At 33.8% G+C, this 14,426-nt stretch overlaps 3 protein-coding genes across 4 annotated transcripts; 2 read left to right on the plus strand and 1 right to left on the minus strand.

Moving 5' to 3' along the window:
- Positions 1-123: 123 nt before the first annotated feature.
- LOC142544100 (alpha carbonic anhydrase 7-like) lies at positions 124-3,450 on the plus strand. The gene is made up of 7 exons (XM_075651182.1): positions 124-247; positions 377-588; positions 821-963; positions 1,530-1,545; positions 2,152-2,319; positions 3,026-3,079; positions 3,162-3,450. The coding sequence occupies exons 1-7, from the start codon at positions 145-147 to the stop codon at positions 3,372-3,374; spliced, it is 909 nt and encodes a 302-aa protein (XP_075507297.1). The 5' UTR covers positions 124-144; the 3' UTR covers positions 3,375-3,450.
- A 16-nt stretch (positions 3,451-3,466) lies between these two features.
- Positions 3,467-6,290, minus strand: LOC142546298 (ras-related protein RABC2a-like). 2 transcript variants are annotated; one of them, XM_075653940.1, is made up of 6 exons: positions 5,875-6,290; positions 5,136-5,204; positions 4,898-4,963; positions 4,188-4,313; positions 3,943-4,067; positions 3,467-3,739 (listed from the first exon to the last, which is right to left on the minus strand). In XM_075653940.1, exons 1-6 carry the CDS (start codon positions 6,011-6,013, stop codon positions 3,626-3,628), a joined length of 639 nt encoding a protein of 212 aa, XP_075510055.1. In that variant the 5' UTR covers positions 6,014-6,290; the 3' UTR covers positions 3,467-3,625. The 2 variants fall into 2 exon arrangements, with proteins under 2 accessions (XP_075510055.1, XP_075510054.1); XM_075653939.1 differs by having other exon boundaries at positions 3,943-4,071; positions 4,192-4,313; positions 5,875-6,285.
- Positions 6,291-8,888: 2,598 nt separating this feature from the next.
- On the plus strand, positions 8,889-12,065 carry LOC142546297 (uncharacterized). Its single transcript, XM_075653938.1, has 7 exons — positions 8,889-9,105; positions 9,182-9,351; positions 9,958-10,034; positions 10,597-10,662; positions 10,788-10,862; positions 10,938-11,012; positions 11,500-12,065. Exons 1-7 carry the CDS (start codon positions 8,954-8,956, stop codon positions 11,914-11,916), a joined length of 1,032 nt encoding a protein of 343 aa, XP_075510053.1. The 5' UTR covers positions 8,889-8,953; the 3' UTR covers positions 11,917-12,065.
- The last annotated feature ends 2,361 nt before the right edge of the window (positions 12,066-14,426 follow it).

Raw genomic sequence — 14,426 nt, forward strand, 5'->3', positions numbered from 1 at the left:
TTTCGAATTCTTAAAAATTGTAGCGGATCGGGTCTCGTGTCATACTGAAAATGACCCATATTGAAACCACATTGGTTGCCTACCCTTAGATTCTTTATAAAAAGAGGGAGGGGAAAGAGATTGAGAGAGAAGAAAGAAAAGAAAATGAAGAGCAGAAGCAAGTCCATTCCCAATATCCATGCAGTACTACTATTCCTTGTATTCATCATCTTTATTGAAGTAAAATCCATCCTTTCTCAAGAAGTAGGTATGTAATCAACCACATATCCATTAAATAAATTTTGATTGATTTACGATAAGTGTACGTGTAATTTTGATTTGGGAATTAATTTTTTATTTTTTTTTTTTTTTTTTTTTGCTGTGTGTACAATATTAGATAATGAAAGGGAGTTTAACTACAGCCCAGATGGGAATAAGGGTCCAAGAAAATGGGGAGAGATCAAGAAAGAATGGGGTGCATGCAACAATGGAGACCTGCAATCCCCAATAGACTTATATGATGAGAGAGTTGTTCAAATCTCACAGCCTGAAAACATGAATTTCAAAGCTTCTAATGCAACTTTCAAGAATAGGGGCCATGATATACAAGTGATATTTATCAATATTTTGTTAGGCGTATCGACGATGATTATCGATGTATATATATCGGATAATCTGTTCTCGAATAAAATGATTAAATATAATATGGTCATCCGATACATATTCAATTCTCGTCTTTGAAAAAGAAATTTATATAATTAGAATTTGTTTGTTCCGAGAACAAAATATAATTATTTCTTTAAAAGTATTTAATATTTAATTTGTGTCGTATATTATGCAGATTAAGTGGATTGGTGATGCTGGATCAATTTTTATAAACGACACCGTGTACCGTCTCCGATATGCACATTGGCATTCTCCTTCGGAACACACCATCAATGGCATACGGTACTATACCTACTTCGGGGATAATTGTTTATCCAAGCTATAATTGTACAAAATAATTATAAAAATATTATTTTGCCTTAGTTATCTGATTTTTTTAATTTTACGCTAATTGAAATTTACACAAATGCTCATGTCAACTTAAACAAGTATTCTTTGCTCATTAAATAAAAAAATATTATAAAAATCTATTTTAATACTTCTACTATACTCATCCATACCCATCATATTTCATTCATTTTTCGAATTTAAAAAATCCAAGCATTATCCATACAAATTACAAATATACTTAATATAGTTGAATAATTATTTTATTAAAAAAATTAAACGTTACTCAAACAAGAATTAAAAATTTTAACAAAATAAATCACAAATGTTTTCTATACATGTTACATAATTTTATATAAAAAATAAATAAATTTCATAAATAATTATTAAAAAAAATATACAAACACGTACTAATTATTCATAATACGCCTCTTAAACGATAAAAACTTTAATTATAAATGTATTATTATATTAAACATTCATAACGACTAGTTATTTAGATCATACAACATTATATTTTATTAGATTTTTACGAAATTTTTTGTATGTTTTTTCAGTTTGTTTATACCAAAAGTGTCCGATAAGGGGGGAAAAATGTGATTTTACAATCACCTTTGTCGATCACAGATGCGATGAAATCTAATTTAGTGGAACATTATCTATTCTTTTATGTTTGAGTTCGAGCTCGATTTTTTAAGTTGAATCCGAGTTTGACATTGAAGTTCGAAAAATAAATAATCACAGGCTCAACTTAAACTTCAAAGTCAAGTTCCATTTATCTTGTTTGAATTAAATCGTGCTATATGAAGAGTCTCGAATTCAAGCAAGAGTTCTATAAAAACTATAAAAACAATATCAAAGCTCACTAGCTATCGGATAAAATTATTTCAAACTCGAGTTCGGCTAGAGATCATATTCCAATGTGTTCGAGCACAGTTTAAAGTTCGATAATTTTATATTCGAACCAAATAAAAAAAAAAAACAAGCGAGTTACTAATCGGTTCGATGTGTCTACGCCCTTAGAATATTCGCTTCTAGTATCATTTCAATAATATTTACGAGCCAATTCAAAAAGACTCATATTTTAAACTCTTTAAATTTCTTAGTTTATAAAACAAATATAGGATTATCTTGCTTAAACATGTATATAAGTTGACTCAAAATATCTATTATTGACAGCTAATGACTAATATATCCTCGATGGTTGGTAAGAGGCATTTGGAGATGAGCTTAGGCATCGTTGATCCAAATGACATTGTAATACGCAGCAAACGGTTCTATAGATACATGGGATCACTAACTATTCCACCTTGTACTGAAGGAGTCATTTGGACTATCAATAAAGTGGTAATTCCATAATTACCCTAATCATACGTCATGCACGCGTGCACACACATACATATACATATACATACATCTTCTATACTATATATAATACTTGAGCCATGATATAAACAAAATAGTATTTTGGTGTAATTTTTAAAATCCCCAAAATTTGTATCTTCTTTTAGCCTCCCTGTTTCTTTTTTATTTGCATGAAAAATTTAATTTACATAAAAAAAAAACTTATTAAAAATCAGTAAATTTAAATTTTATTTTTTATTTGAATTTTTTTAACGAAATACTTATAAATCAACTCGAAATACGTGGGCTACTATACATAATGGGTGAAGCATATATTCATTAAAGACGAAAATACACCAATTCATTATTACAAGAACAATCATGATTAAAAGGAAAAAAAAGGCACTCCTTATAAACATAAAATATATATGTTTAAAATATAACCTAAGTCTGTTTATTTAAAATATGTTTGGTTCTAAAAAATAATTTGGTTATATCGATTTTCAGTAACCAAACGAAGAGCCAAAATTTCCAGCCAAACCGAAAACATAAATTTTTGGTTCGACCAATTCTTTCGGTAATGAAATTTTTTTTAGTTCCATATCTATCTAGTTTTTAAAAATTATATATTAGTTTTAATATATTTAAATTCTCAAAATACATTAAACCATCTCATATTTACTTGATTGGCTTGATTACCCTAATTTAGGTGAAGTCTGTTTCAAAGGACCAAGTAAAATTGCTCCGACAAGCTGTTCAAGACGTGAGTTGTCAAGTTCTGATTAGTTTTATCAAACTACGTCGTTTTTTTTTCCTTTTGCAAAGAAATGACGCCATTTTTACAGTATGCGGAGGAAAATGCTAGGCCATTGCAACAGATTAATAATCGAGGCGTACACCTTTATAATTATGGGTCAGATGAGACGGAGCGATCGAATGAAATTTATTTGGTAATAAAGATTGATGTTCCCTCTAGTTTATCCCATCCAATCATACGAACTAAACGAGCCCTTATGGGTAAGACGAGATGTATTGTTCTAATAAAATTTATTTTGTAATAAAGATTGATGTTTCCCCTTCCGCATCCAAAATTTGATACTTTCTTGTTTTATAGCACTTTTGAATTTAAAATAATAGTTGAAATAGCAAGTGGCAAGAGTAAGGTCCCAACACCCATATATAATCTTGGGTTTAAATCTCACTTGTGTATGAGGTAGTTAGATAGGAAATTCTCTCACTGTCATTCATTGTATAAATTTAAAAATAAAAAACTTGAATATGCCCAAAGTTTTTTGATCGAACGCCACCACTAGGAAGAGCAACAACCACTTCTAGGAGGTGTCTGATGTTCCTGCTTCGGTTTTAAGATGCTTCTCTTCACGACTGTTGATCCTTCTTCAAGGAATCTTGGAACCTCCATAATCTGGGGAGGAGAAAAATTTTAGGTATGGTTTTTCCCCAAGAAAAACTGCACTAAAAGCCCCGTAAACTGGTTATTCTCCATCCTCTCAAGTTTGTAAAAATGCACCACAAATTATGAGAATGCATTTTTATAACTTCCTTTCACTCTAATCTTTCCTTGCAATTTGTTCCATAAAAATGGAAGAGTAAAATGCAATTCTTTACCTTCAGAGCGAGCTCTTCAAAACACTGTTCCACATTTGTTCTAGTTTTAGCACTGCATTCAAGAAACATACAACCAAGCTCTTTTGCGAGTGTCAGCCCCTCTTCCCTCCTAACAACTTGTTCAGCTTCCTGAAATAGAAGTCCCAGTGGAAAAAAAAAAAAAAAAGAACCAGACATGACACGAAAAAGTCTTGCAGGAGTAAAATGTGGTCGCAACTGATGGTAAGAAACAGAGAGAAATGGACTTACCCTATCAACTTTGTTTCCAACAAGCATCTTGATGCAATCCTGATTAGTGGAGTAAAGTTCCAGTTCTTTTGCCCATACATCAGACAAGTTTGAAAATGTATCTCTTCTCGTCACATCATAAACTTGACACCGTACGAAAATTAACCAATGAGTATCGAGCGACAAGAGTCGAGAGTAATGATCATTATGAGAATATTAGCAGGAAATAAGTTAGAAACTAATGTCACAAATATCAATCATTACCATTAAAAGTTAAAACTCTACTCTGAGATGAAATTGGAAACGGTGACAGTTAAAGTGAAATGATAAGTTAAGAAAGTAGCACTTCAAAGCTTGATCTTGGACATATTCCTGTAAGCTCCAGTTAAAGCATTTCTACCTAATTCTCCAAATAGGACGTGTAAAAGATCAATTTCAGAGTCCCAAAGGTTATACCTGTTCCCTGAAGATTAGAGATTATTTAAAAAGACCACAAATTTCATAATCTCCATTCAGGAGAGATTATTCCACTTCAGTAATCTTCAGTGGCAAGAAAATGAAATACTGTTAAACTCCAACCATTATCCAAGCTTCAAAACACAAGCTCTAAAAGCTCATCTGAGATCCTTGATAACAATTAATTATCGTGTATACCAAAAAAAACAGAGAGGGAAATGGAGCATGACAGAGTGACAATATATATGATTGTGGTTTGTACATGACTTACCAAGAATGATCCCATGCGCACCTCTATAATATGAGCTTGTCAATGTCCTGAACCTCTCTTGTCCAGCTTCAAGAGAGGTTGAAACGACATCATTAATTGTTAACCAGAGAGAAAAATAGTAATGCTAATTCATCCTACAAGTTAGTTTGCGAAGAGAAAAGGAAGAACCAAGAGGATGACTTCATCGGTCTTTTTCAACTTAAGCAAATTGGAACAACGGTTATAGGAAAGGTGATACCTGTATCCCATATCGTAAGCTTCAGTCTTTTCCCCCCAACCGTAAGCAACTTGATCTTAAAATCCACACCTGTGCATCGAAAAAGAGACGAACAAAAATATGTCCAGTAAATTTGAAATAAAAGTCGATCAAAATTCAAGATAATGATCCTTAGGAAAGCGAAATTCCAACTAAACGTAAAAGAAGAGCAAAAGAAGAGTTTCCATGAACTAAAAGGTCTCCTAAAACTCTAGAAATCCAAGTGGTTTTGTTTAAATGATCAAAAAAATTCAAGAATACGAGATGTGATACACTGAATCAGAAGTAGTAATAATTATTCTTACTACGTTTCCCAACATCCCAAGAACATAATTAATGTAAAAATGTGAGAGAAAAAAAACATAAAATTAAATAAATAAATTATAAACAAAATAAAATAAAGCCAGCAAGCGTCGGAAGAAAACATCAACACCAGCAGACCAAGATGATTCCCTATTTGCGACTCAAATTGCAAAGAAAAAACCAAAAAGAAACAACTCCAAATGTGACTCGCAACGGGAAAAACGGAAACTTGACTATCAAATCGCAAAAGCACCATTAAGACACAAAGTACAATCGAATCCGGAAGCATATATCAACCCGAAAACAATCACGAGCTCAAGTCATCCGTTCAGAAACTAACAACCAAACACAAGAACCTCACATCTCCAAAGAAGCAAGCGTAAAATTTGAATAGATAGATGTAGAAAGCGAGTAGTACCAATGGTAGGTGCAAGATCGTCAGCAGCATTAGAAATGAAACTGACAAGGAGACTGCTCTTGCCGACCGCCGAGTCTCCGATGAGCAAGATCTTGTACGACAGATCGTAGTTGCTCTGCCCCTGCCCCGACGTCGCCATTCACCACCAACCCCTCATCTTCTCTCTGTATATAATGAATTAATGTATGTAGTATAGATAAAGAGAGAGAGTGGAGACAGCGATATTCTTTGCTTGTGCTTCGCTCGGTATGTCTGCTGAGATGCGATTCCGTTTTTGCGCCAAAAGCAAGCGTGTGTGTGTCTGTTGGTTTGACGCTGACGGTGACTCTGGTCAGATACGGTTGAATACGGAGGATATAAGGCTGTTTAATTGGATAGTGGATTTACAGGCAACTTCCAGAAACGTCGCCCAAGCCACGGTGTAAATGTACCAAGATGGAACTCAATGGAATTCTAATACGTTTGACATTTTCTTTAAAAAAATTCGAGTTCAAACTATTTTGTTTGATAATTTTATAAAATATTCATGAATTTTAAAATTTTATCAGTATAATAAAATTATATATTAATTAGATAAATTTTACGTTTTTGAGTATTTTTTTCCAAATAATAGTTAGAATAATATGAGATTTGCTATTTAGTTTTGTGACAAGTGTCACATGCATTCATTGTGATACTAATTGCTATTTATGGTTTTCGCGACTGAGTGAGTTTTTTCCCAAAAGAATAGAGTGGGTCTTTTAATAAAACATAATATAAGATAATGTAATTGATTTTGCCTCCATAGGATGGCGGGTTCAATATTTTTTTCTCATATACTGATAATAATAAAAATAGTAAATATAAGGCAAAAACTTGTGTGAAATGGCCTCACATGTCGTATTTTGTGAGATAAATCTCTTATTTGAGTCATCCATTAAAAAAATATTACTTTTTATGCTAAGAGTATTATTTTTTATTGTGAATATCAATAGGGTTGATTCCGTCTCACATGTAAATATTCGTGAGACCGGCTCACAAGAGATCTACTCAATATAAACAATAAGAAATAATTCATGAGGTTAAGAGCAATAATTGTCTATGTTTGGTAGAACAATTGAAACATGATGTTTGAGTTGTTATGCGATTTAAAATATTTGAGTTGCACATTTACCACCAACTATAGATTTAGGTATAACGATAAGCTGTTCGGCCTACAATTGACATCAGAATCAATTTCACACGTTCGATTTTCATTAATTGAAAGGAGTACAATTATTGAGAGAGATTGTTGGATGCAATAATTATCCGTGCTGGGTAGAGCAATCGAAATGTGGTGCTTGAGTTGCTATACATTTCAGAAGATTTGAGTTGTATCGTTACCATCAGCTAATAACTTTTGGTAAAGTGACAAGTGCTATGTCCTATACATAATAATAATAATGAATAGAACTAATAACAATAATTATTTATTACAAAGTATCAATAGTAAATTAATAAAATTTAAATTAAGAAACATAACAATAATGAATAATATGAGATAAATTGATAACCATACTGTTTATAGCAACAATTATAATTTTAATTTTAAAAATTAAATTAGAAATGATAGTGGTGTTAATGATAAAGAAAATATTAAAGATGATGGATATAATATTAATACAGAGACAAAAACTCTATGTTGGTCTAAAAAAAGATAGACAAAAACTTGAGGTCTGAGGAAATCCTTATTCGAATCGAAAAAACTATTGGGTTAACAAAAATGACACTCTTATTTATACGATGGAATTTTTTAAAAAATATTTGTCTGCATTGTTCCATTATTTTTGCATCCTATAAAAATGACATCATTTTGTTAATGTAGATAGTATGATTGTAGTAAATATAAATTTGGTTTTTTTGGATAGATGGATTTGAGATGACGTCAAAAATATCGATTTCAAATTATATGGTTTGTTTTATCTCGTGAAATTTAAATGGTTTTCAAATACATTTCATATCAAATCATGCAATTTTAATAATAATCTTGATGAACGTCAAATATACTTGAGATGTGGTTTATTTGAAATCAAAACATCAAATATTTTTTCATCGATTTAACCACAACCTTTAAGTATTTACTTATATTCAATTTTCGATATTATTCTGGAACTGACAGATTGATGGGGTGCAATAATCGTTTTTGTTTGGTAAAGCAATCGAAACATGGTTCTTGAGCTGTTGTACGAGTTAAAAGATTAAATTTTCACCATTATCACTAGCTATATCTTTTGGTAAAACGGAAAGATCTCAGTCATATAATTGGTACCAAAGTCAAGGTCATGTACTCGTGTTCGATTCCTATTGATTGTAAGGAGTGCAATTATTGAGAGATATAGGGTGTAATAATTTACTCTGCTTGTTATATCAATCAAAATGTGATGATTGAGATGTTGTACGTTTTAAAAGATTAAAGTTGTACCGTAACCAATAACTATAGTTTATAATAAAACGACAAATGCTCGAATCTACATAATCTTAGTGTCCTTGCTAGCACGCTCACAAGAATGTGATTAATTCTTATATTTAGAAACTTGATAATTCCACACTGAATATGAAGCTAAAAGGTTTTTGTTCTCGTGTCTAAAAACACCACTTTCACGCGTCTTGTTGGGCTAACATTTTTGATCGCATATTCATAATGGTAGCAAAAAATTGTGTGAGACCGTTTCATGTGTCGTATTTTATGAGGCAGATTATTGAATCATAATAAAAAAATTTAAAATAAAATATCTAACATTGCGATGGCATGAATATACTCAATATGGGATTTTAAAAAATAAATAAATTATAATTAATTTTAATTATGTCAAAAAGATGGAAAAAATACTAAAAATAACTTTTCCTGTTTGGATTATTTTTGTTTTGTTTCAATTTTTTTTATTTGTGTATTCATGTATCTGATTTTTTTAATGTTTTTGTTTGGGCCTTTTAATGTAACCGGGTTCAATATTTTTCAAGATAGGCCCAAATCCATTTATCAAAATATCTTGTTTTAGATTAACGTTACAGGTAGTGGTTCCAGAGCAGCCATTTCTCGAGTGAGAACCAGCAGCAGGAGATGGACAGAGAATGGGGTTCGAAGCCTGGAAGCGGAGGCGCCGCTTCCGCCCAGAACGAAGCCATCGACCGCCGTGAGCGCCTCCGCAGGCTTGCTCTTGAAACAATTGATTTGGCTAAAGATCCTTATTTCATGCGCAATCACCTCGGCAGGTAAAACCCTAATATCGAGAAACATAATCAATTGCCTCGTCTCCAATTCTCTATACAAATTTTTGCTGCGTGGCAGCTATGAGTGCAAGCTGTGCCTGACATTGCACAACAATGAGGGGAATTACTTGGCGCACACTCAGGGGAAGCGCCATCAGACGAACTTGGCGAAGAGAGCCGCTCGGGAAGCAAAAGAGGCGCCAGCTCAGCCGCAGCCTCATAAGCGGAAAATTAATCTCACGAAATCTGGTAAGTTTGAGAATAACCGTGGTTTTCCCTCTCGGTCTAAATCGGTCAGCATTGCGGATATAGTTGAAGTTTTCCTTTCTCCGGGGTTTTTGAATATTTGTTGGCTCATTCCTGTCTCTTCCTCACGGTCTATTACTGGATAGAAACGCTGAAATTAATTATTTGCATACTGTGTGCTTGCAGTAGCTTTAAGGGGACCATTTTTCGTTTTTAATCCAGAAAACTGCTGGACTGAAATGTAACTTTTTGGCCCAGTTCCTCGAGCCGTATTTGCATTTTCTAAAGTTTCAATTCATCTGCGACGCTGCAGATCAACCACATAACTGCAATTTTCTTTTGCCTTTTGTCGTTACTCTGTAAAGTTGTTATTATGGGCCGGAGGATGAAATTCTTTTGTTGTGTGTTTTGAAATGGTAGTGGATTGTCCAACCACCCTAACAAACCCGGCAGTGAAAAAATCTGTATAATGACTGACGAGGAACCAAGAAAATGTGGCCAGAGAGTTTGTTGGATTGCTAGATGTATAATCTTATATTATAGCTGGATTTGAAGATTTTTTGGTTTTGCCTCCTAATGACACTTGAAACTCTTGGCTTGTTGTGCCAGTTAAAATTGGTAGACCTGGATACAGGGTGACCAAGCAATTTGACGCAGAGACCAAGCAGAGATCATTACTTTTCCAGGTGTGTGTTCAGTTTTTCTTGTAACTTTGTATTAATGCATGTTGAAACCATCTCAAGTTTGATTATTACTTGTCTTGTGGAAGCAATTTGTTCCAATTTCAATTGCATTCTTTTTTGTGTGATACTCTTTGTTTTTGGATGATTTCTTTAAATCTAGAAAACCAAAATGCATGGAAATAAATTTAGAGAGCAAGAGAAAGAACCCATAAAATAGCAAGAATCACTTGTTGGAGGAAAAGTATATGTTGGATGATGCATAATTTTTGCTTTGCGTGGAGCATGCCTCCGGTCTTTTAGTGTTGCTTTTTTACTTTGTTTATTGTCCGTGTGAAAAATAGGTGTGACTATTTATTTTAACTTACTGTTGATGAAACACAAATAAAGGATTATTAGTTAGTTTTTAGTGTAAAGTTCAGCATTCACAAAATCTGTTCTTGCTGTGTTTGTGTATGTTAAATGACGATATAAACATTCTAAGTTCCTTAGATTTTTATCTGAATGACTTGCTGAAGATCTTTTACTGTCTCATTGTTTATGTTTTTGTGCTTCGGTAATTTTTCAGATAGAATATCCTGAGATTGAAGACAACACAAAGCCGCGGCATCGATTTATGTCATCCTTTGAGCAGGTTCTCCAGTCATCATGGATGGATTTTGCATGTGCAATTTTTTTGTTTGGACTGGCCTTTTGATTATCTTTTTGACTGCATAGTTAAACAGTGTTTACTGACAGTTATCTTCAATTTGACTGCAGAAAATTCAACCGTTTGATAAGCGATACCAGTATCTTTTGTTTGCTGCCGACCCGTATGAAATTATCTCTTTTAAGGTATTTTTTGAACCTCTTGCAAGTCTCAATTTCTCTATTAGGTTATTGAATTCTGCTTCCACATTTATCTTTAAGGTTCCAAGTACAGAGATTGATAAATCAACTCCCAAATTCTTCTCGCACTGGGATCCAGATTCAAAGATGTTTACGGTAGGTTTCCATGCCCCCGTGTCTTTTTTAATTTGTGAGATAATTTATTGAATATTAACCATGGCCGTGGTACGATATCATGATTCCGGGTTGGTATTGGTTTGGTTAAATGATGTATACCATAAATAGCAGTTGCAAGTCTTTCTATGTTCATTTTGGCTTTTGTAACACATATGGTGACTTCTACTTGTTATTCTTCAACTTGATCGATGGGAAATGAGTGATTTATTCATGTCCCTGAATCATGTCTAAATATAAAACTTGGAATTCGTTGCCCTTTAACTGGTGTTTACTGGAAATGGTAATCTTAGATTTTTACACATCGACTTAGGAATCATTTGATCAAACCGACAGGTCTTCACTCTGTGCTTCCAGACATCAACAAATTACACATAATGGTCTTCATTTCTGGCAATTCTTTTGAGCTCGACCTGAATACCTTCAAGATCCTATCTGACTCTGTTTTGTGACGTGCTTCAATATTCAGTTGCAGTTATACTTCAAGACAAAGCCACCGGAGGCAAATAAACCACAACCTGCTCCTGTAGCTAATGGGAATGCAGCTCCTGGCGCCCCACCTAGGCCTTTGCCTCCTCCACCCCAAGCTCCACCTCCTCCCCCACCACAAGGACCCCCACCAATGGCACCGGGTGGAAACCTTCCAAGGCCTCCATCTGCTGCACCTGGATCATTACCTCCTCCTCCTCCTCCTCATAATGGACCCTGGCCAATGCCTCCAGGAGGAAACTTTCCTGCTCCACCACCTCCTTCAGTTGGTAACGGTCCAATGTCAAATTTTACTATGGGACGGCCTCCCATGCCACCTCCTCCTCAAGGGTTCCCAGGACAACAAATGCAAGGCCAGGGAGGACATCCACCCCCTCCGCCTCCAAACATGGGTTGAATATTGATGCATCTTCATGATATGATATGTTTTTGTTATCCGTGTTATGTTTGGACAATCAAATTCAATTACAAATGGGGTTATGATTAAATATGCTGTTGAGATGGAGGTCATTGAATATTTTGGTTGAGGACCGTTTATTTTGAGTTTAGCCTGTTGAAAATACTTGCTCCTGAGCGTTATACAACTTGTAACGACGACTATCGATGGCCCTAGAATGGACCATGTCTGAACATCATACAATTTGTCTTGCCGACTACCGATGGCCTTGGTGCGAACCATGTCTAAGTACAAGCGATGTATGAGACAAGTCATAAGCGTATAAAATTTACACATGTCACTTGTGACGTGTAAATTTTCATTTATAACCATTAGGACATTCGTATTGGTTTACGTCACTCATAACCTCTTGAAAAATTGTGAGGTTCATATATCATATACATATTATATTAATATATCTATTATCTCACATTTATTTTAACAATAAAACTCATTATTCGTGGATCTGTTGTTTGTTCATTCATCTTTATTCTTATTTTATATTAAATAAATATAATTTCAAATTTATTTACATAATTTAAATGATATAAATAATAATATTATTTTTATATATATTTATTACGTAAAATTATTTTATCTTATTTTATGAATGTCATTTATTTAAAATTTTAAATTTTATTATAGTTTTGAAATGGAGGAGTACAACATTAAAAAAAAAATCACTTGCATAAAATTTTTAAAAAAACATATAAATTAAACATAAAGAGAACCTGTAAAATACTAATTTAATTATTGTTGTATTGTGACCATATATGTTCAACGAAGTCGATGTGAAGTTGGTGATGTACACGACTGTCACGTTTTTCGGAATTTGTCTGGAGATAATAATAAAATCCTCGGTTTGAACCCTCAATAGGTTGTGTGGTTTGAACCCTTAATGGGTTGTGTGGGTTCGTCACCTTTCATAGTTGCGACCACTTCAAGCACGATTGTTGATGACCATGGCCTCTTGTAAACTAGCTTTTCCAAGCAACTAGACAATTTTTTCATTCTCAGGCTGCCCAACATTCCAGAGAAGTGTCTTTCTTCGTACATGTGAAGAAGACGGTGTAAATATCGATCACCAAATAGTTCAACCACGTATCCGTAGAACTTGAAAAGACACTTGATGGCAGTTGATTCACCCATGCGTAAGTACTCGTCATGATGGTAGGTCGGGACTCTATAAGCCAATTGACGAATTGTAGCCTTGCATTTTTGTAGTGGTGACAAGCTTTTTCTTCTCGCAACATTGTCCTTCTACTGAAAATACAACGAATGACTCACAAATATGTGAAAGAATAACTCTCTTTGCATGCAAGATCGTCTTCAAAATATTTGATCTGGATACATCGAGTTTGTGGAGAAATAATCATTGAAGAGCCTCGCATGCACGAATTCACGATTTTTTTGGATGAACCTTCTTCTTCGCTGCATCATGTTATCACTTTGATATGCTTCAATTAATTGTTAGCTTTGTTGAAGTATCAATGACATTAGCTCTTTCCTTGGATTATAATATTTGTCATCAACTTCAACTTGAACTTCATTTTCTCTTGTTGAGCTAGAGCTGGTGCTACTGGAATATTGAGATATTTTGGAGAAAACAAATTCAAATCTACATGTTTGCTAAATGGTATGTTCTTAGAATGAAAAATTGTAGAGCACAATGTGTCTATATTTTTTTCTTCTCAAAGTCTATATTCCAACGGCGACTTTGCATCAATCACAATTGAAACAACTATATTCCAACGACTATATTAATTGACCAGAGAGTTACATAAACTGAAATGAAAATTACAATAATTGAAAATTAAATATTTCATCTCCCCCTAATATCTTGACATAGACATTCGTGGATGATAAGTTGTTAATATGTCATTTGCGAAGTGTCATTCGAAAGGATTGCGTATTCTTTTAGTTGAACTTTGGCTATGATAGCTTTTGCTTTCATCTCCTTTATTTCGAGTTGTTTTTGTTTCTTTTCGAATTCAGCTTTTTTAATGCTTGTATACTCAGTAAACTTTGCAAACATATATTCCAAGTTTACTCGCATACACTCCATATCTGATTTCATTTTGGCTTTTCCATTTCTTTTTGCTGCCTTCTGACACATTGGACAAGTTTAGGTCTATATATAAACTCGCATATTGGTTGGATGAGGTGTTGCTTGTTCCCGACTCTGAGGTCCTTGTCTTCTTTTTTACGATCTTTTACGACTTGCTCCCGACTCCGAGGTCCTTGCCTTTTTTTTTTACAGTCTTTACGATTCTCCACACATGCTCGAAGTGATCAACATACTGTGGAGTAAACATTGGACAGTTTTTTACGATTCTCCACACATGCTCGAGATTAAATACGATGCCATTATTTTCCTCGCGATATTTTCATACGCTAGCCGCATTATATCTTCAACATTGTGGCCGCTGCGATACTTGCACTTCTATTGGGTGTACCTGCATGACGATTGT

Source organism: Primulina tabacum, chromosome 5 (assembly GCF_025594145.1).
Source record: "Primulina tabacum isolate GXHZ01 chromosome 5, ASM2559414v2, whole genome shotgun sequence".
Taxonomy (NCBI): domain Eukaryota; kingdom Viridiplantae; phylum Streptophyta; class Magnoliopsida; order Lamiales; family Gesneriaceae; genus Primulina; species Primulina tabacum.